The following is a 17,211-nucleotide window of genomic DNA, read 5'->3' on the forward strand; positions in this document are numbered from 1 at the left end:
TTTTTTCTTTCTTTCGCTCTCTCTCTCCAACATTTGAAATCTATATTTACTTTTTAAATCCTGGTTCTTAACACTCAGTTACTTTCTGACACCCAAACTGGAAGAAACAACAATGAAACAGTTAAAAAGTGGTTGTTTGTTATTACTACCGTTATGAATGAATTTGGTTCGCAGTATTTCACTGATGAGGTAAGTTGCTAAAAACAATATTTCTTTCGCAAATTATGTTTGTAGTAATTACTTTTGCACAAATATTTCTTAATAAAAATTAACAGACACAATATCTACGTAAAACGAGATAGCAGATATGGATTCTACTTCAATTCATTTTACTGTTAAATAATTTGAAATAAGTTGTTAAATTTCCTTGATTTGAAGTTGTGTATGTGCCTTACGAGTGGACAAATGTTCCCCTTTGACCTCCTGTTGATGACATCCTTGTGTTAGGTCAACATCCCGGTATAAAATCTTATAAAAAATTTATTGCCCATTTTTTATACCATATTGAGTATAGTTTTGTTCCTCTCGTTATTATAATCAATCAAAATCAGTGATCGGAAAAGTCAAATTTTTTTGTAGTGAACTATAACTACTTATTTTTTAAAAGCAGAGTGACTATAAACTAGTTTCGAAATATAGTCACTACTTCGCTACATTTAGATGTCAAACTCAACTGGAGAACTTAATTTTCACTAATATTCAAAATGATTTTGAATACAAAATTGGCTTGGTAAAATATGAGAAGATATTTTAATTCATGTTTTGCATGAAATATTTTTTTCTTTATTCTAAAGCACTTTTTACGAACTTGTTCTTTTAACTTTCTATTTCTATGCTTTTCTCGACAGGGATTTAAGAAATGCTAGGAAGTTACCGAATATTTGTGATTCGAGTAATCAATGTTTTTTTTATACCCTCTAAGAAATAAAGTACAGTGGGAAAAACAAAAAAATGGACCAACCTGATAAGTTTTGATCTAATGATCAGATCTTCACGTTCTAGGACTCAATCCCAATGCTTCAAGGGGGGATCGCAAATAAATAGTTAATTAATGCAGACGATATTTTTAAGTTACGAATTTAGACACAAAATAGTACATTATAGCTCCTGTGCAATTATTTTGAAAACGCCAGGTATTGAAAATTCGATTTCTCCCGAACAACCCAACCGATTTTTCAGAGCATAATTAGGCGTAGATAGTATCAACGCTCATCCAAGTTCAAATGCTCATCATTCGCATTGCGTACGTTGACGGGCCCGTGAAAGATTTGCACCAATTAAATTCGAAAATTTGTTGAGTTTGAACTTTGTTTCTTTATTTAACTAGTGTAAAAAGTACTTGCCAGGAATCACTACAAACTATTGCTTTTTTGTATCGCACTGCTCACTACAATACCTCTTTCAAAAAGTAGCGCACTACACTACAAACTACGGAAAAAGGAAGCGACTTCTGTAGTTTTACTACTTGTAGCGCGCTACTTTGGACCACTGATCAAAACCGATGAATTGAGTGTTTTGCTAAATTAAAGAGCAGAAACCCACCAGTAAAGCAACGAGATCGGCAGATTATTACGGAATCTGCAGATTTTTATCATCTCAGTTTTCTTTTTTACTTTTAAGAGGCAGATAAGCACGTGTAATAGAATTGCTGAGAATCCTTTATAAAACATCTCCAAACTTGTTTCCAATAAACATTAAACAAAATACTTAAAAGAACACCACAAAGAACATTAATAAAAAGTAAATAATAATTTTTTTTTCTGTAACTTGATTACTTGAAGCTTAACTGTATACGAATTTATTCCCTTTTTTAGTATCATTCAGACTTTTGACTGTTCATTTTATTCTATATTTAATTTTATAACCGCCGTTAAACAGCCGATTGAATTTTGGATTTACGACTACGAATTTTCAACTCCGTAACCTTGTAATTTTCAACCCAATCCAGAAAATAAAGGAACTCCTGTAACATGTATCGGGATAAATTTACCTTCGTGAATGACTTATTGTTGGAGCTAACCCGCATTTGCGTTACATGTAGAGGAAAACCACGAAAACCTCCCACGGTTAACCTGACAGCAAGGGAACCCTTACCCATGATTCGTCTACCACTGAGGATATCTTACGTCAGCACTGCGGTCGGTGCAGAATTCGTATCAACCACCTATCTGTGGGATTCGAACCCATTCACCTCATTGGAAGGCTCTTTGACTAGTCATTACTGCCTGACTTTGAACTTTTGACTGTCCTTTTTCTGACTTTTGACTGGTCATGACAGTCTTCGTGCCCATTTACGCCGTTGTAATATTGTCGACACTTCTAATTTATGCTCATCTGTAAAAAATATAACTGCTGCCCACAATGATGAATGCTCTTCATTTTAACTGTCTTGTACAATGATATTGAAGAGCGCGTATGCTAATGATATTCGGTGAATTTATTTTAAATAAAAAATAAGTACAGGGTAATGCAAAATAATAACAACAATAAAATGTTTGAATGGTTGAATCCCAGTTTGCTCGAAAAAGTTAATACTAGATGCAGGATACAGTTGTGCCAAATTTTATATTTATTTAATTTAAATTATGAGAGAAAAAAAAATTGCAGAAGTTTTAGAAAACATATGATCCGCGAAAAGTACATTTTTGAATATTCTCTTAAGGTTTTTGGTTTGTTCAACCAAAACTAAAAAAAGCCAAAAAAGAAAAACTTTTTTTAAATCATTCAGGTTACTTATTTATAATTAAGCTTCAAAATTTTGGTTAAAATATTATCGCTTGTTTACAAAGTAAAGCAATGATTAGCTACCTCTTTCGCTAGAGAGGTGCTTCGCGCTTTGTATGATTAAAAATAATAGTAAATTTTAATTGTTACACGCAGCTACCATTTTCTTCTGAAGGTCATTACGTATACTAATTTGCACTTGTCTACAAATAAATCCTGTTTAAGACTCTTCTGTTTTAATTTTTATTTATCAGGAGCTTTGTACACTAAATAAAGTCTTGAAACACTGAGAAAAAAGTATGGTCAAAATAACTAGAATGTGGTAAAATTAATAGTGCATGTTTATGGTTCTATTAGAAAACCAAAAATTACAGTCATTTTTAAGGCCCAGGGTTTTGGTAATGATTTTGATCAAATCAATAATAAAATATAACTAAACTAACTCAGTGGCGCGACAGCCCATTAAGAGGGCCAAGGCCGACTGTGCCCATCTCAGTTTTCTTGACCTTGGGCTCTGGGGTGCAGGAGCATATGTTCCGGTCAGGTGGTTAGCCGAACGCGGAACCCCCAGTGTTAGTTCCCAAGCATGCTTGGTACTCATTTTACCGACCCACTGAAGGGATGAAAGGCTGAGTGAACCTTGCCCGGCCCGAGGATCGAACCAGGGACCCGTAGCACGACAGCGCGAAGCGCTACCGCTCAGCCACCGGGCGTCATAATAAAATATGGTTTCATAAAATGTGATAAATATTGAATTATGTGGTAAAATATCGTAATTTCCTCGTGATTCCTTAGAGCTTGGCATAAAAATCATTTATTTGGTTAAATTTAATATTTTATACTAAGCGTGTAGTAATAAGAACTGTAATTTTGATCACACATGAATGGAAAAATTACCAAATGAATACTTTTAATATAGTTTGGGTTTTATTATCATTGCCATACAGTGCGGTAATTTTACCGGATTGTTTATCTACGTGTTACCGGATCATTTTACCGGATCTACGTGTTTAAAAAAAAGTGCAGATAGAATTCAACCATCTGTGATACTCTGCAGATTTTAAAATAGTTTATAAAATTTTATGTTCACTTATTGATTAATAGGAGAGAAATACAAATTTTTAAAAATAAATTAGTTATAAGTTATGCTAAATTTTTACTTCACTTTCTTGATTTTGTGAGAAAAAAAATTAAAAAATATTAGTGAAAATGCACTTGTGTTATAAAATGCATGCTATAATAATTTTAAAAAAAATTTATTTAAATTTGATTGTGAAGAAGATCGTTAATAATCCTATCAATCTAAACTTTGCTATCAAAACTTGGATACATAAGTTTTGTTACTGAAGAAGTAATTTGTCTAAAATACTTAAGTTTTTCTTAAAGGTTACGCATATGAATCATTTAGTACAAACAAAAAACAAGTCTTAAAATTTTACTTTTCGTAAAAGAGAAAAAAAGAACATTAAACTGCATAATGTGAGGACTCGTCTCTTTTCTTTGGCCAATCCTCTTCTTTCCTCTTTTCTTTTTTTTTCCTTTGATTTCTTTATTTCTTACTTTTTCTTCCATTCTGATAACATTCGATTGTGTCTCGTAAACTGATTGTTTATGTTTCCTTGATATTGCATTTGTCAAAGCTGCCAACTTTTACACATTCCAAAGATAGTTTTTCCAAGTTGTAGTGAGATCTCAATCAGGTTACAACTTTAGGTTGTAATCTGATATTCATTTTTAAATTTAACCTGGTTATATATTCATTTTTAAAATTACCAGAACTTTAATTCCTTTTGGTATTTAACCATCTTGCTTAAATGTATTTTACTTAAATGAACTTAAATGTATGTTTCATTTACTTATATGTAGCTGCGAACAATTTGCTTTTTATGCGTAAATATATATTTAAGGTACAAAAAACATATAGACTCTGCTTCCGCATAATCTTACGAAAAATGCGTAAAAAGTGGTAGCTATAGAAAGTTGTGTAAACAATAATTCCATATAACATTAAACAATTTTTCCTCTAATACTTTCTCACAGTGTGTATATAGATTTTTACATAAATCTTTTATGTAATTTATAATTCTTTTTATGTCTATGTTTAACAAAACTACTATTTTTGTAAGAACATTTTTTATATTGCATGAAAATATACATAATATTGTGAAAGTTTACGAGGAGCATTAGCTCTTAAAAAATGATCTGTATTATAACATATATGGTAGGATATATTTTCTTCTATTTTTATTAACGAAAATAAAAACTCAAATTTGAAAAATGAAATAAGAGTAAATTGAAATAAATTGTATGTTTATAAGAGGGGGGAGAAGAAGAGGAAGAAAAATCCATTAGATTAGAATGTTATTCAAATGAAGGACATCTTTTAGGGAGTATACAAAGTAGGAGAAAAAAGATTCGATTGCAAAGAAATATCCAAAAAGGGAAGGAGGGAAGGAGATCGTTATCATAAAAAAGAGGAACTTGCCAAGAAAGGAGGCGCACAGTATTGCGGAAGCATTAGAACACAAGCGTATCAAAACAAATGAAATCTCACTTTGTGTGTAAATGGCTAAAAATTATGGTTAAAAATTAAAACCACTTCATAGTAACTTTTTAAATTATAATGATGGAAATTATTACGCAAAAAATATCCTAAATGAAGTTTTCGGACATTTTAATTCTTTATTAAACTACACATTACTGAAAAAAACATTAAAATTACTTCTTTACTTAAATGTCTTTTTTTTCTTTTAATTTTATTGTTTTATTAATAGATTTAAACAACGGATTTTGGAATATACTTTGTGGGTGACCTTAAAGTAGAATTTTTACGCTAACGTCTTAATCGTTGATTGGTGTTCTTTTTTAATTATTTTAATATTTTTTTCATTTAAGAAGTTTAAACAGAATTAGTCACAACTAGGACTGGGCGATATTAGAAATTATATATCGTGATGCATCGTCAGTTTTGCATCGCGATATAGCGATGTATCGCGATATAGTATTTTTGAATTTCATTTACTTTNTAGTCACAACATATAAATTTGGCATTTCTTAATATATTTATGAAAACAGCAAAGCGAACAATAAGATATAATTATTTAACAGATTTAACAAATAATGCGATAACAATTAAAAAGTTTGATTATTTTTCTTCTAAAAATTAGTTTGTTGTGAAGTATTTAATTTTTTGCTTTACTTCCAAGAAATATATATTTTTTTGAAATAAAATAATAATAATCAAAAAATATACTAAAAATATCTTTAAATTAATATTGTTATTGGCGTAAAAATGCGAAAATTTTAGAGAAAATAAAAACAATATTTGCATTAGGGAAGATATGCTATAATATTTTAAAAAATAGATATTAAAATTTATAATCTTGCGAAAATTTCTTTTCAAAAATCTTTAACTTAGAAATTATATTATGGATACTTAATGATGAAAACTGATTATTTCATAAATTATTACGGTAATTTTAGAATTGTTAAACGAAAAAATAATGACGTTTTATATTCATAATAAATTCTTTTCTTGATATATTCTTATTTTTAATAAGTAAATTTTATGGGTTAAATAAATATATTCTAAAATAAACTGAGTTTTGTTGACTTAGCAAATTAAACTGATTAATATTCGGATTATTGTAAGATAATATTTGAATAAGTATACTCGAACAAATTTAAATAGCTGTCTGCTTTTTTAATAAAATCCCATAACTTTACATTAAAGTAGACTCTTTCTTTAGCTAGCTGCCTATTAAATAATATGAAAGGATAATTATTATTTTCAATCATCTAAATTTATTTTAAAATTTATGAATATCAAATAATAGTATTTATAAAAATATACATACATGATAGACTATTTAACTTAAATATTTAATGGTTAAATATAGCCCAAAATATATTTAACTAGCCTGTCGATATTAAAATTTATGAAAAATAATATCAATAATTAAAATATGCATAATGAAATAATATGCAATCTAATTGTATCAATAATTAAAGTATGCATAATAGACTAATTAAAAAAATAATTAATTTTTTAATATGTCCCAAAAAAGTATTTATCTTAATATTTAATTTTAAAACTCATATAATAACACTAATGAAAGTACACATAACAGTTTCTTTAACAAAAGCAACTAATCTTTGAGTATGTTTTAAAACAAATTAAAAAGGCTAATTTATTTTTTAGAATATATCCTAAAAGTTCAGCGGAAGCAATATAAAATCTGTTATTCAATTTAATGTAATATTCTGACAATTTTTAAATTACAATTGCTCACCAGACCCATAATAGTAAGAAAATATTTAAAAAGGATAAAAATAGCTTAATATATTTTGCTAATGGATAACTTTGTGACACAACCGATATGATTTTATTATCAGCGATGGTAAAAACAAAAACAGAAATCCCCTATTGTAGTAATGCATGCAAAACACACGCGATCACTTAGCGAGTGTCAGTGTGATATACACATCACGTGACGTGAGTGATCGGTCATGAGAGAGAAAAGGGCACCGCCCTTTTTCCATCCTCTATCGATCCGTTCCCACAGTGCTTTGCGCAGCTATCTTCTCCACATCCTTCCGTCCCAGCATTCCCTGCGCGGCGTCGGAGTTCTACAGAGAAGCAAACATACACACTAAAAATGCTACATTCAGGTTCGTTTTTAAATAATTATATTAATTAATTAGCTCCTTAAATTGTTGTTTGCTTTTTACTAGATAATTATTTATTTTATAACTGAATTTAACATATGTGGTTTGTTTTTCATTTCCCACGCTGCTTAATATCGGATTTTCTCATATGTAAACATGGATGTAGATGTAAGTGTCAGATTCATTATAATTGTACTAATTTATTTTTTATTCTTTCTCTTTTTAACATTTCATAATTCAAACACAAATCTTGTAAAAGGTTGCTTGATTTAATCAAAATTAGACAATGTAATATATGACTTATTAATAATTGATAAGTCACATACTCTTGCAATAATAAGAAATATGAAATTAGCTTATGATTAGCTTTAGAAATTTGCTTTAGATTGTTACAGTCTTTAGCTCAATTATATTTTTGATTGATGTGTAAAATATAGTAATGTATTATTATACTCATTTAGTCAATCCAGTCTGTTGTTTTCAAAATATGAATGCTTGAGTTGAAAATAGGTTTTCTACATGCGACAAACTTTAATTTTATAGAAACTATAAAATGTTTGAACATTTTTAAGACTCTTTCATGTTTTAAATAAACTAAAACAGTCAATATAAGTTAATGAGTTTATAAGTTAATGATCAATATAAGTTAATGGTCAATATAAGTTAATGATCAATATAAGTTAATATGATCAATATAAATCAATATAAGTTAATAAACACACAAAAAGTTTAAATAAATAAAATTTGCATCGGATTTCTAGTTGCTCATTGTTAAACTTTCTTTTACAAAATATAGTTTATAGTTTTTGAAATAGTTTAAAAATTTGCTTCCAAAATGTTTTACATTTAAAAAAAAACAACAAAAAAAAACAAACATTTTTATCAATGTTGTAGAAGTTACAAAAAACAATAAAGGCACTACGACAAATGTTAGAAAAATGTTTTTATTTTTATTTTTTAAATGATATCAATTTTCAACTACACTTTTAAAGTTGTATTTATCAAAATGTTAATTTCCTTAAAGTGCACTTGTTTAAGAATCCAATAAAAAAATTAGTTTAATATATTTAACATTCAGGAATAGTATACTGTTTGATATATTATATTACTTCATTCTTTTTAATTTGCTATTATTATGCATACATCAGATATGAATTTGAAAATTAATTAGTTTTTTTTTATAAAACATTAAATTTTAATAGTTTTTTTTAACATAAAATTAAAAAAATGCAATTTTTAAACTTACCTATTCCTCAATATCATTTTAAAAGCCTATAAAATATTTCGCTATGCCAAAATCACAAAATTTCTTAATTATTTTAACATTCTTTATTGACAAATTTAACATTTTTTTAAACCATAACTACAAAATATACTTACACAATAACTGATATTTATCAATGAAATTTAGCACCAATCAATTCTTAAAGCAAACATACATACAATGTATATTTATACATAGACAGATAAACAGATAGATATGTTTAGAATTAGGCAATTATTCAATCCAAATAGCTCTAACAATTCAAAACAGGATCTCTTATTTTATCCATACGAATATATAATTTAAATTAAAAAAAATAAATGAATAAATAAATAAGTAAAAAAATAACAACAATATCAAACTTAACTTATTCCCCGTTTTGCGTAAGTTCGTGATGTAAGAGGTGAAAAAAAAAGACCTTCCAGCTCTTTGAATAAGGAAGTCTTCTTTACCTGCAGGTGATTTACCTAGATATCGATTTAGGTTAATGCTCTCAACATAAACAATTTTAAGTTTAAAATTGCTTTTACTGCAAGCATCGGTGGTTCAGTGGTAGAATGCTCGCCTGCCACGCGGGCGGCCCGGGTTCGATTCCCGGCCGATGCAAACTTTTTTAATTTATAAAATTATTTCATCAATTAGTTACATAAAGAGTTCTAATGCCTTTTTTTAAGTAATATTTTACGAGATGTAAAAATTATCGAGTAAAGATTAAGAGAGAAGAGGATCTCACTCGAGTCCGAGGAATTTTAATCCTAGGAAATTCAAACCAGAGATACATAGGATTACTTAAAAACTGCTAAACTTTTGCAATCTTGCCACTCAGCCTCTGATGATTATCACTCTGCTCCCATGAGCGTAGTCAGTTAGGGTGTCAGTCACATCAACGCAAAAAAAAAGTCCACTCATTGGCTGTAGTGTGCAAGTTCGGAAAGAGGAGACCAGCTCAGGCGCTGTGCACGTCGTCCGACCAGAATCAAAATTATGTGGCATTCCTACCACAGTAGTTCAAAAATAAAGTTTTAAAATAGGGCTAGGTGCTTGGACCATAGTTGTGTGATGGTGAAGATGATGGTTATTGCTGTATTTTTTTATACCTTATGAATTTACATTTACACTTTTTACATTTAATAACTGGACCGAAATTTGTTTAAAGGTAATAACAAAGTTTATGAATGATTTATCATGAGTATGAGCTCGAAACCTATTCTCAGTTATCGGTCCTCCTACCTGTTAAAAATATAATAGGAAAGCGTTATTATATGATAAGCTAGTTAGGTTAAAAATATAATGGGAATAGGTAGGTTACATGCTCTACACCTACTTGCATCAGAGAGTGACACTTTAATTAGGTTTTTATGTTTCCTTCTCGGTGGTGCAGTTAACCCATTGGGCAAAAACAATTAAAATAAAAATTTAAATTGTTAAAAAAATATAAAAGGAAATTGTAATTTTAGAAATGTTTTTACGTTTTAATTTTAAAAATGATTTTTATTTACAAATGATTTATTGAAATATGAAAATGTTTTTAAATACAAATGTTTATCAACAAATAATAAAAAAATAGTAAAGCCAATTTAAATCATAGATTTTTTTATTAAAAATAAATCTAAATATTTTAGTGATAAAATATATTTTCAGTTATACAAAAAGTATGGAAATAAATATTTTTAAATTGATTTATTTTTATAAAGTGATTCATAATAGATTTGGGTGAATTTTTCATAAATTTTTTGTATGATGGAGAAATGTGAAGATTCGAAACAATGTCTGAATTTTTAAATCCAGGCCAATGATCCATCTACCACTGAAAATAATTTTAAAAAATATTCTAAATTTGAAATTGGTTAAAAATGAACATTTAGAAAATTAAAACAATTATAAATTTAAAATTGCATGCTTTTTTCCCTCAATACTTTAAAAAAATTATTAAAAATTAATATCGATATTAACACATGATATGATATGAAACAATTTTAATAACGCATGATATTAAAAATTTTAATATATTTTAACACGTAGTAATATAAGAACTTATATGTTCTGATGTTGTTTTAAAGGTATTATATTACAAAGTATTTATTCTCTTCCGATATGATTTAAGGAGGACAATGCTGGCTTTTAATAATTAGGATTATATTTCTTAAGGATATACTTTTATTACATCTATCTATAAAGAATAGTTTTGAAGATACTTTAACAATTCTCTGCAACGCTTGTAACTTCATACAAAGCACACATTAATAAGTTGCATTTCATTAAAATAATCTCGGATTCATGATAACAGCTGATTCAAACAGCGTCACCTCTAACTGGACGCACGGGAATAAAAATGTACATTTAACGAGATTCCGAGAAAACGCATCAGTAATTCTTTGACAGAGGGATAACATAGCATATACAATCCATCTTAAATCATGTAACTTTCCATCAACCATCCAATCTACCGGAAGGGTGGACGATTTTGGGGAGGAAGACAGAGATCAAAGACCCGCCACAGAAGATATTGTCTTTCCTTTTCACAAAAAAAAAGGGGAAAAAAAAGTCATAATCCGATCTTGTCTTACTAAGCTGAGGTGGAAGGTTTCAGATCCATACATCGCGTGACGGGCTGCTGGACATGGTCATTTGACTGGAACATAGGTAGCCAAACCTCTTCGGTTTATTCCAGTCCAATTTTTTTTGTACAGAAGCTCTATGTTAAATATGTATTGCAATACATGATATTTGCAGCAAAAAGATAGAAAAATTCTTTTATTTTATGGATCGTTTGGTAATGCAAACGATATTTAGTTTCTTTCATTGCTTGGAGTCTGACAAAATTATGATTATGAAAGAGTATTAATATCTTTAAATTTGAGTTCACTTGGAAGATTATAGGAACGCTGGAGTCGGTTGAAATATTTTTTAATTAAATAAATGTACACAGAATTACAGAGAATATGAGTTTGCAATGGCGGAGACAAGAATCGTTTTCAATTTTTGATGGAAGACTTTTATGTGGTGTAAGTTTTTAAATCTTTATGTTTAAAACACGTCTGCAATTTTCATCATCTTCATATTTACATCAATTATAAGCAAATTCATGTTTTGTTTTCTCTTGAAAATTTTATCATTGTTGTTAGCATTCCCTTTTTTGGAATATTTTATTGAATGACATCCTTTTTCGGTATATATTTTTATTTATGTGTGCATTCTCAATAATATTTTTTTAATCCTAAACTTCATTTCAAAATGCTACAGCCAATTATTTAGTACAACTTTTATATTCTTTCATCTTTGCAAAACTGTGTACTAATATATTATATCTGTGTGTTATTTCATTTAAGTGTGTCAGCTTTATATATATTTCATATTTATCATCAATAATATTTAATTTTCATTATGCATATATTTGCATATGTATTTAGTATATTATGCATATATTAATTTTCATTTTAAACTTTAGCAAAAAGTATCAAGTCTTATGGTACTAGTTATTGTGATATTGATTTTGAAAAATAATTAATTCATACGTTTATACTTACATTTGGTGCACAACTTGTTAAGAAATTTAAATTACTGTATATAACTAAAGGTGCTTCAATATTTATGATTATTTTAAACAAGCGATAATAAATAAAAAAAATACTTCAGTTAATTTAACCAACTAGTAGAAAGAGAATAAATTATAATGTGAAAATCAGTTATTAAAATTTTGAGTATTTTTATTCGATTTAAAAAAAGACTATAACATGTTGTTTGTTTATTTTTTATTTTGACCCAAAATATTTAATTTTCCTGTTGTATAATATTGGCCTTTCTTTAAATATAAGCATTTATTTTTTTAAAAAAATATTAGAAAACTTTTTTTCTCTCATGAAACACAGCAACATTGTCAACTTTTTAAAGGCAAAACCTCCAGCTAAAAAGATAAAGAAATTGCGGATATTTTTTTAATCCACCCTAAATGCAATAAAATTTAATCATTGTTTCCGTTACTCAATCTAAACATTAAGGAACTCAGCCTTAAAAACCCCACGTAAGCTAAAGTTCAAGGCCTGACAAAGAATAAACAATTACGATTACACATAATATTTTTCAAAAATGAATGTTTGTAATTATTTAATCTAAAAACCATTAATCAATGTTATAAAGTACATCGCATATCCTGTTCCTTTCGAAATATTTTTTTCGAACTTGAAAATTTTTTCAGATATCCAATTATCTAATACGTAAATTTACACGATGAACATAAATAAAAATTATTAAATAAAATTTCTACCTCTTTTCTAAAAAAAAAACATTCAATGCAAAATAAATAAATAAATATAAATGAATAAATAGAAATGAATAAATAGAAATAAATAAATAAATAAAAATAAATAAATAAAAGAAATAATTAACTGTTATATTCGGTTAAGGAGTATGAAAATCATGGATTTGCATTCCTTTAGGTTTCTCAAATATTTTTTGTTACCTTTTACTAAAATGCAATTAATTAAAAGAAGTTTGATTCTTAATGAAAAGATGTTGAAGTTGTAGAAAGGTTTTGCTGATACCTTTTTCTAGTTCTCCACTGGGTTTTAAGATAACTTTAATCTGTATTTAATACTTTACTTTTAGATTTGCACACAGAATTTAGCAACATCTTTATAATCCTTAAGAGAAAAACAAACGTTTGGGTATTTTTAGCCAAATGACTCTTTTATGTTTTTAAAAAAATGTTTCAAGCAGAAACAACGGGGAAAAACGCTATCATCTTAAATAAATTACGATTTTGCAATGAAAAATGCATATTATTTTACTTACAGGAGCAATTCCAAAGTAAGGAATAGAAAAATAATATATTTTTTATAGAAGCTGAGATTATTCTGTATGTTCAGATTTTAACAACTCCCTGCTATGTCCTTGCATTTAATTTATTTCTGCTCGTTGTCAGCATCGAATCGTAGGTCATTCAAGTATTCTTTCAATTAAAGAAACTCTTGGTTTTCTTTGGATCCCGTATCTGGACTATAGGTTGGATGGGTCGAAGTGTTTCGTTAAAATTGGTACAAGAGAGTGGCGGCTTAACGGGAGATAAAGTAAAATATGATTCTCAATATTTTCATGAGGACATTGCGGTGAGCTGATATGATATGAGCAGAAAAAAACTAACACAGTATGATGATTAACACTGAAGTGATGACCATGCTTAAAAATAGAAGACTTTCCCTATTTTAAAATAATATAATACTCTATGAGTCGAACATCGTTTGTATTTCAAGGGAGAAAATGGCACTTTCAAGATTGGTACTTAATTTCTTCTATTTTACTTCTAAAAACTTTTAATAAACATTATTATCATAACCGAATTCATCAAGCATTGTTATTTACTTTGATATTTTGAAAATAGGAATTGAAATTTTCCATGCATATTCCATGCGAGCTAAGTGAATGCATGGTATTATGCAGAAAGCATCCAAAGGTAATTTTAAAAAAATATTGCTCTAAAATTCTATGCTTCATTATAATTTTAAAGGCTTCTTTAATAATGTAGTTTTTGATACAAGAGCCACCCGATTTCATAAGCGTTGCTTAATTTGAAAATTATTTCTTTCAGGGTGAAATAGGTTTTGCCACTTTACCAGAGCAAGTTCATAGGAAATCGGTGAAAAAAGGTTTTGACTTCACCCTCATTGTTGTAGGTGAGATAGATTGTTGTTTCAAAAAACTGCAATGATTTGCACTTAATTAGGATATAATATCTGAAATATCATAATTGTATATTAACATTTTATTAGACATTAAATAATTTAACTATTGTCATATGCATACAAAATGAATTTAAAATGAATATTTTTTCTGCTTCTTACTTTGAATTGTTTTTTTTATGTATTTTATTTGAACACAGTTAAATTTGGTATTTATTTTAAACGTAAATTTTTATTTTGTAGAATTGCACTTTCATTTCATACAATTGCATTAGTCATTTTCGTGAAAAGTTGCATATGTAGCTTTGTGTGTAAAAGATAAGTGAATTTCCGATTCATTTTTTAAATTTTTTTTAATATTTGTAAGTCATATGCCCTATAAACTCACCAATTCAGTACTTTTCACTGACATTTGAACAATTAAAATTTCAATCTTATATACTTATAGTTCTTGCAAGCTAAATATCATAAGTTGAACTGATTTAATATTTTTAAAACTAATTCTTATTTGAAAATATTTTGAGGTTTGACTTTTTCCGGAACAAATATTCTAATCCTTGAAAAATACTGAAATTAATTCTATAAAGCTACCAAAAAAAGGAGAAGTTGTGTCAAATTATGAGTAGGTAGTTAGTGGGAACGCATCAGGCTTATTACACAAACTATTTACCATGCAGAAAACAGAAGAAATACAAATACCACTTAACTAATTTTTTTAGTTATGTATACCTTTTTTTATGCCTTTGTTAAATCATTAAAATGCTTTAATTTTATTACTCTACAGTAAGCCATATATGGGTACATAGTAGTAGGGGTTAGATTTAGAAAATTATTAAAATAATACGAAACACTAATTTAAATTTTTTTCTTTCAAAACTGTTTTATGAAGTGAAGGAACTCTTGATCTATATGAGATTTTCTTGGTCTGTAGGAGATTACATGGAAAGATACATTAATTTTTGACATGTTTTATAAAGTTTAAATCTGTAATAAGTATGGAGGTTCAGGTCTATGGGTACCCATGTGTTCGACATCCTTAGAGCATCGATCACAACGTTGTGGTCGACGCTCTTATTGTTTTTAAATTTATAATTTCATTCATTATTTATCTAAAAACAAACAGCATATTTTTTAAACTCTATTTAAGACATTCAGAATGTATTGAAAGACATATTGCGGATATACTAAAACTAGAAAACTGAATTCTTTACATTTTCTAGTTTGTTGATTAAGTTATCAACAACCAAAGCTTTGAAATGCTATGACTAGATAGTTCTAAAACTAATCGAACCAGGATTTAACTGATCAATCATATGAATGAACAAGAAAGCCTTCTTACCTACAGGGGTTTTACTTAAATGTTGATTTAGGACAGGTTAATGCTTTTAGTTTAGAGGAAATAATGTATGAAGTTTATCTAGTTGACAAGCATCGGTGGTTCAGTGGTAGAATGCTCGCCTGCCACGCGGGCGGCCCGGGTTCGATTCCCGGCCGATGCAGAAACTTTTTATAACTTATTGTTAAAAAATTTTTAATTAATAGTAGCAGATTTTTTTTAACTTTCTTTTATTCATTGGTTATCTAAAAACTAAAATTGAATTTGACAATCATAAAACATGCGAATGTATTGAAAGTTATTCTTAATGTCTAAATAGTTCATTAAAAGTCCTTTTATTTATTTATTTTACTTTAATATATACTTAACAGTTTTATGGATTCAATCGGAATTCGGTAAAGTTCTTTTGACCATACAGCTTTTAAAAAAGCTGTATTATCAATGCAATTTATGCTCCAGGGATATTTCCTTTACTAACCTTTTGAATGTTGCATTTTCTAACTTTAAAAATAAGTTATTCAAATACTTGAAGTCTATTTGTTTTCTTCCTTTTTTTTGCATTTTTAATGATTGTCTTTATCATGGACATTTAATATTTCTACAAAGAGTAAATTAAAGGCTCAAAAAAAAAAGTTAAAAGAAAAAACTTGATCATTAGTAGAGGTGTAGTTATTAAACAGAAACTAAATCATACATTCTTGTTTTGAGACTTTTTATTTAACTTACGTTGTAAAATAATGATTAGCTGTTTAGTCTTTTTTGTGAAAATAACTCGTATAAATGGAAGGAATATAACTCTGATAACTTCGTAAAAATTCCGATCATGCTCCCATGTAAAAAATGGCAAACTTGAAAACCAGAAAATTAGGAATAAAACTGAATAAATTACCAAAAAGGAATAAAATTTGGCAAACGTCAATTTCCTTTGGCAAATGTCGACTGCAAAGTAGTTTTGATGAAGACTTAAAAGTCTGTCACTGTCAAATAAATTTAGTCATTAAATCAATAGTGCGTTGCCACAAGGGAAAATATTGACATTCAGTAAATAATTCAATAGAAAGTTCGCTTGTATACGAGTTATTATTCTCTTACAATTCTTCCATCAGGCCCAGTTGAATATCGTCATGTAAGAGAAAAACAATGCTTAATTAACCATTGGAGCGACTCTAAAAATATTTCAAGACTGGACTTATTTATTGACAAATTAATATGGTACAGCATTTACTGGAATTTTCAGAAATTTATAACTCACTGACCCCAAAATTTACCTTTCCGTGATAGTGGCCCCAATAACTTTTTTAAAATTTTTTATTTAATTAATTTTTAGCAAGCAAAACAAAAAGAGCAGCTAATCGTGTATATATTTTACACCTATAATTGAATAATAAAGTCCCTAACTTTTTTCTGAAACCAATCATACCTCCGCTTATTTTTCGTTCTAGCACTATAATTATAAGAAAATACATTTTGATTTATTTTCGGCCAATAAATTGGAGGGGGGGATAGTATCTAAGTAATAGTAGTTTAGATTCAGCAAAAGTACA

At 28.1% G+C, this 17,211-nt stretch overlaps 1 protein-coding gene and 2 non-coding genes across 8 annotated transcripts in view; all 3 read left to right on the forward strand.

The window, feature by feature from the left end:
* Positions 1–17,211, forward strand: part of LOC107446381 (septin-4) — a 41,577-nt gene that overhangs the window by 83 nt on the left and 24,283 nt on the right. Inside the window, exons 2-3 of one of the 6 annotated variants that reach the window (XM_071177149.1) lie at positions 79–189; positions 14,241–14,325. In XM_071177149.1, the coding sequence (XP_071033250.1) occupies positions 154–189; positions 14,241–14,325 (121 nt within the window). In that variant the 5' untranslated portion in view covers positions 79–153. Of the gene's footprint in view, positions 1–12; positions 190–7,365; positions 7,561–11,324; positions 11,662–14,240; positions 14,326–17,211 lie in introns of those variants that run through there. The other 5 variants (XM_071177150.1, XM_071177151.1, XM_043044547.2 and 2 more) reach the window with 5 other exon arrangements.
* Positions 9,192–9,262, forward strand: TRNAG-GCC (transfer RNA glycine (anticodon GCC)). Its single transcript has one exon. It is a non-coding gene; the product is annotated as a tRNA-Gly (tRNA).
* Positions 15,760–15,830, forward strand: TRNAG-GCC (transfer RNA glycine (anticodon GCC)). The gene has a single exon. It is a non-coding gene; the product is annotated as a tRNA-Gly (tRNA).

This window comes from Parasteatoda tepidariorum, chromosome 2 (genome assembly GCF_043381705.1).
Source record: "Parasteatoda tepidariorum isolate YZ-2023 chromosome 2, CAS_Ptep_4.0, whole genome shotgun sequence".
Lineage (NCBI taxonomy): Eukaryota > Metazoa > Arthropoda > Arachnida > Araneae > Theridiidae > Parasteatoda > Parasteatoda tepidariorum.